This window comes from Pelodiscus sinensis, chromosome 10, assembly GCF_052426305.1.
Source record: "Pelodiscus sinensis isolate ZL-2025 chromosome 10, ASM5242630v1, whole genome shotgun sequence".
Lineage (NCBI taxonomy): Eukaryota > Metazoa > Chordata > Testudines > Trionychidae > Pelodiscus > Pelodiscus sinensis.
The window spans coordinates 3,857,114-3,869,640 of record NC_143061.1 but is presented as its reverse complement, the minus strand read 5'-3'; the positions used below and the strand labels follow the sequence as shown (position 1 = coordinate 3,869,640).

Genomic DNA, 12,527 nt, shown 5'->3' with positions numbered 1-12,527 from the left:
GATGTTCTTATTCTTTTTTACTGGGTTTTCTTTGTGTGAGGGGTACAGGAGATGGAATGGCTTTTTATGTATGTGACTTAAGAAGGGTCCGTAAATAATATAGTTCCTCTTTTCCACTGTTGTCTTGGGTTTGGTAGCAACTCATACAAGATCATAGGCGTGCGCAGGAGGTGTGCCGGGTGTGCCCAGGCACACCTAATGTCTTAAAAAAAAAGTGGCTTTGCGTTTTAATTTAATCGCATGATACGTTCTTTTAAGTAAAGTTTAGGTGTTAATTTAAAAAAAATAAGTTTAGTTAAGTTTTAGTTTCTTTAGTTTGTTTGATGAATAAAAATAATGTCCTTTGTGATTGAGTATTCAATAAATGTTTGCCTTTAAAAAAGAATAAAATATAATTCCCTGAGTGCACAGTCTAATGAAATGTGCCGCACACACCTATGTATAAGATTGGTAATCTGTGGGCATGAAATATTTTCCTACCATCGAATGCAGCCTTACTGTCCACCAACATGGGAGTCTGTTCACTTTAATGAGACCTGTGTCCTTTTAGAATGCAGAATTGATTCTGGGTAAAATTCATCCAGATGCAGAAAGCTCTTATGAAACTTGGAACACCACTTCAGACCAACGTAACGGTGACAAGCAAGGGGAATTTTAAACAGTACATTTCTTCACTTTTCTGCTGTTCCTCTAGATAATGAAAGCAGGGAAAATATATCAACTTTCTAATAGAAAAAGAGGAAAACAAGGGGAATTTGAAGAACTTTCCTATGCCTTTGATGGGGTTGATTCCTGGGCAAAGACACCCTTTCATTACAGAGTGGGGCTAAATAGATCTTAACCAAAACCCATAAATGGCGTAGACATGTGAGACCTAAATTCTCCTCTGTCTATTGCTCAGTACCTGTGATGATGTCGTATTGCTCATTCTGCATTTGTCCACTCAGTCCCACGGGCAGGCCTGTTCTCACAACACTCCTGCCGGGCTGTAGATAGAACCGATGTCTCTTGGATCCTGGTCCAGTGCCCTATAAATTAATCACACTGGATTTCGAGGATTTAAACCTCCCGCTCTGTTCTGACACCGATTTACACCGTTTGACCTCACTGTAGTCACACTGGGCTCTAGATGTGTGTATTGGCATAGCTCTGTACTTTGCTTTTGCACGGCATCTGGGTACTGTGTATGGCTTTGATAACATGTATTTGCTCATGGTTGATTTTTGTAGAGTCTGAATCCCAGAGAAAAATGAAATCCCCTGCATGGCAAGGTCTGTTCTGTGGCACCAGTTTTGCCCCTGTTGTGACAGAGCCTGGAAAGGTTCCCAGTAGGGATGTTAAAATGGTTAATTAGGTAACCGTGTAAAACTCAGCGGTGACATGCTGCGGCTTCCTGGGAGCAGGGACGGCAGCCAATGCATGCCGGGAGCCGGCCCCACACCCAGGGAGTCAGCTGTGCTGCAGGCTCTGCAGTATAAACTTTATACTGCAGAGCCCACTGGGTGGGGCGGCAGCCAGGTCCCTCCTGCAGCCCCACTCCTGGCCCCGCTCCCAGGGAGCTGGCTGCTGCCCTGCAGGCTCTGATAGAGAGTCAGTAGCGTGGGGTGGCAGCCAGCTCGCTGGGAGCTGGCGTGTAACCATGACAGTAACCGCCAAGTTTGTGCATGTTGGTTAACCATTTAAACGGTGATACCGTTACATCCCGAGTTTCCGTTGCTGTTTTAGCGTGTGTAATCCCGGCTATGTCCCCGCTTGGCTAAGCCGTTTCAGCAGCGGCACAGATGTGGCTGTCAGACCCTGTTCCTCCGGAACCCGCGCGACTTGTTTTTACCAGCTGTTTGTTTGCTTCTCGCCGGTGACAAGATTTTTCTCCTTTGATTGTTCCGTAGGGCTCTGGGTTCCCCACTGGCTCCCCAGTGACTTCTCCTCCGGGATCCACCCCGGTTACTGGGCACAAGCGGATGATCATTCCCAACCAGCCGCCGCTCACTGCCACCAAGAAATCGACTGCCAAGGCCCCTGTGCAGCCTGCTGCTCCGCCTGCCCCCATCCCAATCACTCCAGTCGGTACGCTCAAGCCTCAGCCGCAGCCAGTCCCAGCTTCTTACACCACTGCGTCCACTCCCACCCAACCGGCCTTCAACGTACAGGTGAAAACAGCCCAGCCCAGCCCTCACTTCCAGCCGCCAGGCCCACAGTACGGCAGCCTGGGTCCAAACCAGTCGTATGCTCCTCAGCCAGCACGCCCCCCGGGGGCAGCTCAGTACGCGCCACCTCAGCCTCGTGGCCCTGACTACGGGTACGCGCCTCAGCCCTTCCGTCCTTCCGAGCCCGGTTATGGCTACACAGCCTCGCAGGGGCAGTATCAAGATCCTTACTACTCAGCAGGCCCTGGATACGGAGGGAGAAATGGCTCAGAACCGTCCTACATGCCGCAAGCCACCTGGAAACCCGAGCCGGCCTATCCCACAGCTAACACCGTCGCCCAGAACGCAGCTGGGTCGTACCAACCACCCGGCACAAAGAAGACCTACCTTACGGATCCGGTGTTAGCCCCACCGCCGCCGCCGCTGCAGCCAAAGGTAAGAGAGATGCGCAGATCCACTCGCCCATGCTGGGCTGGCCTTACCATGAGGCAAACTGAGGCAGCCGCCTCAGGTGCCAGACTAGGGGAGGGGCACCACTAGGCTCCAGAGAATGGAGACCTTTCAAAGTTTTGGCCCAAGCGAGAGGTATGGGGGTGTCATTTGAGCTCCCTGCCTCAGGTGCCAAAATGTTGTGGGCTGGCTCTGCGCCTGTGGCGCACGCGGTGCGGTGTTTCTGTGTCGTTACCCCCGCTCGGTTATCAAACGGCCTCTTCGCGCTCATAGAGCCACAGGCTCATCTGTTCAAAGGCGTTCGTTGTTTTTCCAGTCGTGTGCAGTGCGCTGTGTTGAAATGACAGGGTTGCAAAGCACACCTTTGTGTCACGTCGAGATAAGACCACCAAAGGGCCCAGAAAGCTACAAAGTCTGGTGTTCTCTTTCTTATTGGCTTTTTTTTTTTTAAATAACTCACTGGTAGAAAATGGGAACTTTCATCCCTTTTGAAAATATAATGCTGACATCGTAGAAATGCCACCTTTCCTAGGGGGTGACAGTGTCTCATTCCAGGAATGCAGTGATACACCACAGGATTCACCTTGCAGGGCAGAGGAATTGTAAGCCTCTGAGACTTTAAAATTCATCATCCCAATTAATAAGACAGGTAATTATGTGGCCTTACAACGCCCTAATCTTTCAGACCTGGTTCTCCTAAGATTGATTAAGACATTACTGACAAAGTTTTGGGGTTATGCACACTGTGGGGTCAGGGGTGTTCAGCAGTTACCAGTGGGAAAAAATTGTCCCTGTACTTACAGCTGGGGGGCAACTGTTGTTCCTGGAATGTGGTTTAAAAGATGCCGGGACGTATCTCTCGTACATCACTGGTTAAAAATCCTTATTCCTGAAAGCGCACAAAAGTGTTTTCCTCCCATAAGCTGGGCGACTGAGAAAGGGTCTGTGCGTGCTGCCTGTCCATTCCAACACGTGCCAAAGCCAAGAAGCCGTTCCAAGAGGCGTGTTCATGGGAAACTGACGACACAGAAAGTTAAACTCACCCATCTGGTCCCGCTGTCCAAGCTTCGATCTCGATCCAGCCACCGGATCTATACAAGCTGTTCCCCATTTCTTTCAAAAGCTTTTCAGGCAGCTGCCGGGTCCTAGTTGTGCAGATCCCGTTTCAGGACGGAGCCCTTGGCGAGGTGTTGAAAACAGCATCAGTGGTGAAAATTCAGTACATTTGTAAAATCTAAGCTGTTCTTGCCACTCATGCTTGTGAAGCCAATTTCCACCTTCCATCGTAAGTGTGTATTTGGATTTGATCTTGACTGTGCTTTTAACAAGTGAGCGCGTTTAAACTCCCCATAATAAAAGTGCTGTCTGTGGGCATTCGTTGCCTTGCATTCGCCTAGGCCGAAAGACAGCTCAGGGCCAAATGTTGAGCAAATGCCAGCGTCTCTGTAAAGGCTACCTTGATTTGCCTCAGTGCAGAACGTATCTCTAGCCTGTCAGTGATGCTAAATCGTCCCAGAACAAAACCCAAACCGCTCCTTGCTCGGTACCTGCAGCCTTTTTTAGTAGCCGTGTTTCATTCCGGTTTCCTGGGATGCCGGAGCTATTAAAAGCAGGGAAGCTCAGAGTTTCTCAGTCAGGACAAACAAAAGCAACAAGTAACAGATCCTTGGAATATAGTCTGCTGGCAGCGTAACTCACATTTTCTCTTCTGCAGAGCTGTGGGCATGCGGGACGGGGGAAGGAATTCTGTACATGTCACCTGTCTGATATTAGGGAGCGCTGATGGTTTTTAAAAAATTATTCTGCTGCTTGGGCCAGATCCTTCACTGTTACAAATTAGGGAAACTCCATTTAAGCCAGGGGGATGACAACAGTTTATATCAGCTAAGGAGCAGGCCCAAGCAATCTAGAAGAAACATAGTGTTGTGTGTGTCTGTAGAAACATAAATCACTTCTCACCATAAACAGCATGGGCTTGCAGCTGTATTCGCAGAACAAAGCTGGAAGGGACAGGACAATAGCTTCAGTTTCTATTTATAATATAAAATCAGATCTTCTGCAAAACATCCTTTGCACTTACTGAGAAATCCTTCGGGGAAATACATTTCCTTCATAGCCTGCCAAAGGCATGTCGCTGGCCAGTTCAGAATGCACCCAGCTGTTCTCCTGAGTAGTGGCGGAGAAAGCTGGGAATTACTTAGAATCATAGACTCATAGAATCCTAGAGCTGGAAGAGACCTCGAGAGGTCATCGAGTCCAGTCCCCTGCCCTCACGGCAGGACCAAGCACCGTCAGACCATCCCTGACAGGTGTCTGTCCAACCTGCTCTTAAATATCCCCAGTGATGGAGATTCCACAACCTCCGTAGGCAATTTATTCCAGTGTTTAACCACCCTGACAGGCAGTAAGTTTTTCCTAATGTCCAACCTAAACCTCCCTTGCTGCAATTTAAGCCCATTGCTCCTTCTTCTGTCCTCAGAGGCCAAGGAAAACAATTTTTCTCCCTCCTCCTTGTAACACTCTTCTTAGTATCAAGCAAGGTAGAATTGACAGAGATTTTCCACAGTAATAGGAAGTGTCCAGTAAATACACCCACACCATCAGAATATTTTGTCATTAGCCACACACATGGCATTGTTTCAGCAGACCAAATCTCCTCCCCTTGCAACCTGGCTTACTCAAATGAGCCTATTTTTTGGACTTCAGAGGGGTAGCTGAGTTAGCGTGTTACTGGAAAACGTAAAAAACAACCAATAGTCTTGCAGCACCTTAAAGACTAACAAAACACGTGGATGGTATCATGAGCTTTCTTGGGCACAACCCACTTCTTCAGATGAACGGAGTTAGTAAAAGTCCAGATTCTAAATAGAGGATGGGGGAGGGAGAGAAGGGGAAAAAGGGAAAGAAATAGTCAATTAGAGTCTCCATGGTACATGAAGCTGATAGAGAAGGTGCAAATTGTTCTTAAGTGCCCATTGTTTGTTTGTTTTTATGTCATTAGGATGTGGAATGTAGTGGGCCATCCAGCCAATGGCGTTGTTCATACCTTTGCAAATGAAGTTAAGTTCTAAGGCTTCCCTGTGTATTCAGATTGTGGAATTGGCCTGAAACAATGGGGTGACTTTGAGATGTCAAGGAAAAGTTGCTGAAAATATCACCTCCATTGGCGAACTGGTAGCGGTCGCTGATTTTAGTAGACGCACAAGACGTCTTAGCTTGTTTACACTCCACACTCCTGCAGGGTGCTTTTTTTGTTTATAGGGATCTTTCATTTAGTAAAATGAGTATGAACCAAGGGTAAGAAATGGACATTAACTTATATGTAAGACCTGTAAGAATCTTATTCCTTTGGAAGGGAATGACTCAGTTTCCCAAACCGTGCTCCATGGAGTTCTGGGCCGCCACGCGATTGGTCTAGGAGCTCTGCAAGAAAATATTAATGACCATTGTATGACCTTGCTAATTTGTAACTAATTTTCTGATAGTTTTCTTGAAAAAAAAACCAATATTGTAAGAAATACACAGGAAATAAAAATAGAATTCCAAAACTTTGTCTATTTATTTGGGTACCTATTGAATTAAAAAGACACCCATATTCTAAGGACTCACCATATTTTCAGGGTAGGGCCTCTGTGGCTGAAAATATTTGGGAAACCCTGACCCACAGGATCGGAGGGCATGAAAACATTTTAAATGCTATTAAGACTAGTGGATTCTTAAGGTAATGTAGCTGCAAAATGAAAAGGGTGTGGTTAAAAAAATCCAACCACACCCAGAAGTTTGTGGCATTCAGTTTTGCTGCACACCGTGGCCGAGAACTAAAGCCGATTGGAATTTTTCCTTCAGTGTGTGTCTTTTTTTATGCCAAATGGCTTTTGGTTTGCCAGCAGATCCGTCTGTGACATCCCAAAGCAGGGGCAGGCCATGTGCCGCTTGCTAATCATGTTGAAGTTGATGTTGATCCAAAGCAAAGCTAGCTTGGTATGGGAACAAACAAAAAACCCAAGCCTTTGCTGTTCCGTAAAGCCCACGCAGAACAATGAGTTGCTCTCAGGAGTTGAAAATGCCAAATGAGTCGGCTCAGTCCGAGTTTATGTTCAATTGTTTTTGTTGAATTGCCTTTTGTAGCCATTCTGATCATTTTAATGCACACGTCATAATTAGGAGATGAATTAATGAAGCATATGTCCTTATTTAAACCTTAATATTTCATTAGGGAATTCCTGCTTCTCTTTCTCTCTAATCTGCTACGTATGTCGCCAGGACAGTCGCATGATCAGCTGCGGAGCCATGTGATTGATTTGTGGAACTTTGACACAAATACCATTGCTCACATGATGCTCCATTTTACCCCCTGCGTTCTGCCCCCGTCTATGTAGAGTCAAATTCAAAAACATTCCTGTAGATAGCTCCACCCATTGGTCACAGAACAAGCTCCACCCATCGGTCACAGAACAGACTCCACCCATCGAGTCACAGAACAGAAGACCATAATGAGTCAGTCAGTGACCTCTGATTAGTCAGAGCCCTCTGATGGTTTGAAACAAAAGTATCCAGAGTGGAGAACACAAGTCGTAGCAGCCAGTCTCCAAGACAGAGAACCCTTTGAAGCCCACGCCTTGGTCATATTAGAAACAAACGCCACCACTTTGCCACCATGGCTGCCACTGGACATCCACACTGCTAGTCCAGGCCACGGTTCTCCTTATTAACCGGTAATGGAACCTGCCACCTTAGACAACACTGACTGTCCGCCTGTTTCTCAGAAACCATCTTTTGCAAGGTAGACACCAGGACCACACAGCAGGCACAGGCCCGGTAATGCTACACCTTGCCTTTCCAAATCTGGCTCCTTCGCACAATTGTCAGTTCTGGAAGCACTTCAGAGAAACCACACCACCCCCCGTGGCTCTGATCCACACTCTTCTTGGCTAGCGAAGGTCCGTCATGGGCATGCAGGGTTCCTGCGAGAATACTTCCGTCAAGAAGAAAAGCACCCTCTAGTTTCGTCCGTACTTTAGGAAGCCTTTGGACAACAGCCCATCGCGTCATGTACTGCTCAGTATTTACCCTTACTGGAACAGGCAAACTCATGGCAAAGAGTTTACTCGGCAAAGGTCACCTTTAGCTCTACCCCAGAGCAGCTAGTACCTCCTGATCCAGGTGTGAGAGTATCACAGCTGGGTCCGCTCACGCTCACTTTCATCGAGCCAGCATGAGTAACAGACATGGCAGCACGAATTTCAGTGCAAGCGAATGGAATTCACATTAGTCCCTGGCACCCAAATACAAGCCTGTGCCAGCCCTTCAATGCTACTGTTGCTTCCCAGAGTAGAGAGATTAAAGCTAGCATGGGTGTGCCTACCCAGACTCCAGAAATATCTTCACCTGGAGCATAGACGTACCCTATGGCACGTGTATAGTTGAACTCCTGCTAACTCAGAGGGCTTGCCTATATAGGCAAAGGGGCAAACAGCAAACATAGTACAGATAGAATTTTTTAAATAGTTCTTTCTGGTGTTTCTCACGTTGTTCTGTAGGCGTAGCATGTTTGGCCACATCAGCTGGCCAGCGTGGGTAGTATGGGTTTCTCAGTATTCGTTGGCAACGATCCGTATAACGCTAAACCCCTCTTGATCAGTCCCCGGAAGATCAATTGCCAGAGCGTCGCTCCTCCGGTAAATGAAGATGTGGCCCAAGATGTGTTATTCTCTGTTGATTAATAAACTCATTGGGTCCGATTCCCTCCTGGTGGCATAGGACCTGAAACATGCGCTTCCCTGTAACAACTTGGCCCGACACGGTAGACAGCACCCTCAAGCCACCTTTCTCACCCTCGACCATGGCCCCCTCCTTGGAGGTCTTGGGGGGTCATAGGTCAATGTCTGAGCTCCAGACTCCAGCACAGTCCCTTGGTGAATTTGACCCTATGTGATGTTAGAAAGAAAGAAACAGTTTATCTAGAACTGAGATGAGGAGATTTGATTCTATTCTCAGCACAGCTCTGTGACCTTCGACTAGTTTCTTAACCTTTGTGCACCTCAGTTTCCCTCTTTGCAAGTGGGGATACGTAATACTTCCTTCTCGGGGTCATTGTGAGCTTTTGCGGCGTAATCTTCATGATATCATTCAAACCTCTCCTGTGACTCGGCGTTTTCAGAAGTGGAGCGTGGTTTAAAAATTATTTAGATTGTTTTCATGGTCATCTTTATCTCTAGGGATCCGATGTGAATTGCATTGTATTCTAATGCCTTTGTAGGACCCTTCTCACATCTTGAACTTCCCTTTGCTTATGGGTTTAGACACTTTTGTTTCTTCCTCACACAGGAAGCGGCTGAGGACAGAGGAGTGTTTCGCATCAGTCAGTCAGGAATCGTGTTCGTTGGCTGATGTTTCTGAAGTAGTCAAAAAATGAGTTAATGATTGTCCAACCTACTCCATTAGTTGACGTGAGAGAGAACTGTGTGGGGGTGGTTATGGGAGTAGGTAAGGTCAGCATTGACTTGTGGACTACAAAGAAAGCAACTTAAATCTACAGCTTTAGAGCGTGGCTTTTGCAGTTTAAGTTTTGCGGTCACAGTGGGTTAGCAGAATGAGAGGAATCCTTGAGCAAGAGACTTTTGGCATAATACCTGGCTGTTCTTTCTTCCTCCTTCTTAAAATAATCTGAGGACAATACCTCCATACATAGCATGGCTAAGGGCAGCCTTGGAGTTATTTAAGGGTTCTGACTTAGCCAGCATTAACCCGTGGTAACCAAACGGCCTTTAAATATCACTGTGTGCATTTTGCAATCGAATCGGGAAGTGAAATGCGTTGGTGTTGTGGTCTGGTAGTTACAGATTCTTGCTCCTGGGAGAATTATCTGCCCCACAATTAAAAAATCTGCACATAGTCTTTTCAAATTCAACAAAACGCTGCACGTTTCATTTGCCATGTAACACAATATAATCTATAACCATACCCGTTTTCATTATTTTGCTTTTTTTTTCTTCAAAATACACATCAGCAAGCATGTCTAACAATCCAGACAATGCAAAAATGTCAGGAAATAGGTTTTGACCAAGGTATTTGTGAATATAAATGCAGAGACCTGAGCAACTCTTTTAAATTGCCACACACACGCGTGTTGCTTGCTCTCCTTGGAAGCATTGCAAAGGGTTGGCGGGGTCTGAGGTAATGGAACGAAAGGGACTCGGGGTGAACCTGGAGGGTTGTTACGCATGGGTGAGAAAAGTATGGACCAGTTTTTTGGGAGAGTGGGGAGCACCCCTAGTCTTTCTCATTCAATTGGGCACATCTACTCCTGTCCCCATGTGTCCTTGCACCCTTCCCCCTGACTCCATGCGGCCCTCCACCCCCACTCACACACCCACTCTCCCATCCCCGTGTGGTCCTGCACCCCCAATCAGCCACCCCATGTGGCCCTGCACCCCTTCTCCCACTCATCACATGTGGCCCTCTGCATCCTCCCACGTTCAGCCTAAGGGCGTCCTCCCCCACTAGCCCTTGTGAACTTCAGTCTGTGACTTCCCAGCGGTCCCATGTGCCTTATACTGTCGGTCCCCGCATATCTCCTGATCTAGCCTGCAACTGTCTGGCAGAGGTTATTTTCTGCAGAGGGAATGGGGGGGAGGGGAGATCCTTGGCACATGAATTATGCACAAGCAGAGGTGCCAACTCCGGGCCTGGAGCATCCACCAGGAACAATTAGTAGACATGAAGCATCAGGCAGTGTCAAGCTTTTCCCCTCTGCCCCCCATCTCCCCGCATCTCAGCGGGCTGGGGTCCCTGATGTCCTACTCCTTCCCTGCCTTCCCAGCACTTCCGGAATGCTGCCAACAGCTGATTCCTGGCATTCAAGAAACCTCAGAAGGGAGAGGGAAGAGTGGGGATGGGGTACACTGGAGGAAGGGGGCAGGAAGAGGTGGGGGGGTTGCAGGATGGGGTGAAGTGAGGACAGATCAGGGGCTGAGCACCCCCCAGCTGGAGCAGAAGTTAGCGCCTATGTGCATGCATACAGTGGCACCGAATTCCCTCAGGAGTAGATTGTGTCATTGTAGCCTACATACTGTACCTTGCATTGATTGTCTTTGTGTCAGGTAGTGTGGATTTCACGACTCGTGTTTTCTAGTCCCTGACCTGCCACTGACTCAGGGTGAAGCTTTGGGCAGCTGCCTCAGGTTGCACGTCTGTGAAATGGGGATTGTAGCGCTAATCTGCTATGTCTGTACACAACTGCCAAGAGGAGTATGTGGGATGAACAAGAGGAACAGGAAGTATTAGAACTTAAATTCTTATCTGCTATCCCAGAGACTTGGTGGGAATAAATCTGATGGGAATATCCCTATACATGGAAATAGAATATTCAGGAAGGACAGGCAGAAAAACAGGGTGGACGTGTTGCATTATACATCAAGAATACATGCGCTTGTTCTGAAGTTCAGAAGAAGATGAGAGGCAGACGTGTTGAAAGTCTCTGGGGAAAGATAAAAGGGAGGAAACAGATGACCTCTTGGTGGGGCTCTGCTATAGACCACCAAATCAGGAAGAGGAGGGAGACGGGTCATTTCTCGAACAACAACAGAAATATCCAAAACACGAGACCGATAGGAATGTGGGACTTTAACTAGACAGTGGTTGAAAAAGTAATACAGCAAAGCACGCCATTCCCGGTAACACCTTGGCATGTTGTGGGGACAACTTTTTGTTTCAGCAAATGAAGGCACCAAACAAGGGTACAGCCATTCTTCACTTAATTTTGACCAACAAGAGAGAAATCAGTCATGAATTTGAAGCCAGAAGGTGATTTGGGTGAGGTCTCGTGGTTCTAGGAAGGAGAGAGCACCAGAATTAGGGATGTGAATGACTAGTCCAGTGTTTCTCAACCAGTGGTCCGAGTACCCTTAGGGGTGCTGAAGAGAAGTCTGGGGGGTAAGTCAACACAACTGAAATTTGGAGAACACTGAATTTTTGTTTTCAGTTTTACAGTGCTTTATTATTTTTGTACTTTTTACACCCAAAAATGTCATCGCCCGCTTAGCTACGATTAGGTTGTTTAAACAAATGTGTTGCAATGGTAGAACATTTTTTTGTGTATCTGAAAACTGTGGGCGGGGGGGGGGGGGTACCTATATATATATAATTTATTTATTTATTTTATAGGGAGGGCTTACAATATTTTTTAAAAGGGGTACTTTATAAAAAAAAAGGTTGAGAAACACTGGACTAGTCGACTATCCGAGAAGCAAATGCTTATCGGATAGTCGATACACTAGTCGACTAGTCGCTTCCTTTCCCCCTCACCGCACTGCTGCCTCTATCAGAAAGAGACAGCAAGGGCAGGGGAAAAGGAGGGCTGCATGCGGCATTTCAAAGCAGCAGTGCTGCATGGAGCCCAGGGTCAGCAGGGGATTGCTTGAGAGGCTCTTGCTACACTTCAAAGGGGCTTGAGGATGCCTGGAGTAAGCTTCCAAGAGAGGTTGTGGAGTCCCCGTCTTTGGAGGTTGTTAAGAACAGACACATATCAGAGGAGATTGAGGATTGCCCTGGGGCTGTTGCTACGCTTCAAAGACAGAGGTGCCCATATCGATTAATCGAAATTTTACGCCCCTAACCAGAATAAGGACAACGCACTTCCAAAAAAGCAGACAACTCTGAGAACTGGTAGTACATAGGCAGAAAATCTAAGGGATTCAGGGCTTTTAGGAGTGCTGACAGTTTCTCAGAGAGACAACTTCCAACTATCCCAATGCAAAGGAAAGGCAGAACGAATCGGAAGAGGTCTGTATGGCTCCATGAGGAGTTATTTGAGCTGATAACCAACAAGGAATCCTGCAAAGAAGTGGAAACATGGATGAATTGCTAAGGAGAAGTACAAAAGATGACCACAAGAATATAGGGACAATTAGAAAGGCTAAGACTTGTCCT

The 12,527-nt window shown here is 47.0% G+C and overlaps 1 protein-coding gene across 6 annotated transcripts in view; it reads left to right on the top strand.

Annotated features, from left to right (window-relative positions):
* Positions 1 to 12,527, top strand: part of LPP (LIM domain containing preferred translocation partner in lipoma) — a 558,558-nt gene that overhangs the window by 382,147 nt on the left and 163,884 nt on the right. For all 6 annotated transcript variants that reach the window (XM_075938236.2, XM_075938238.2, XM_075938235.2 and 3 more), the window contains one exon: positions 1,890 to 2,582. In XM_075938236.2, coding sequence (XP_075794351.2) covers positions 1,890 to 2,582 — 693 coding nt within the window. The remainder of the gene's footprint in view (positions 1 to 1,889; positions 2,583 to 12,527) is intronic.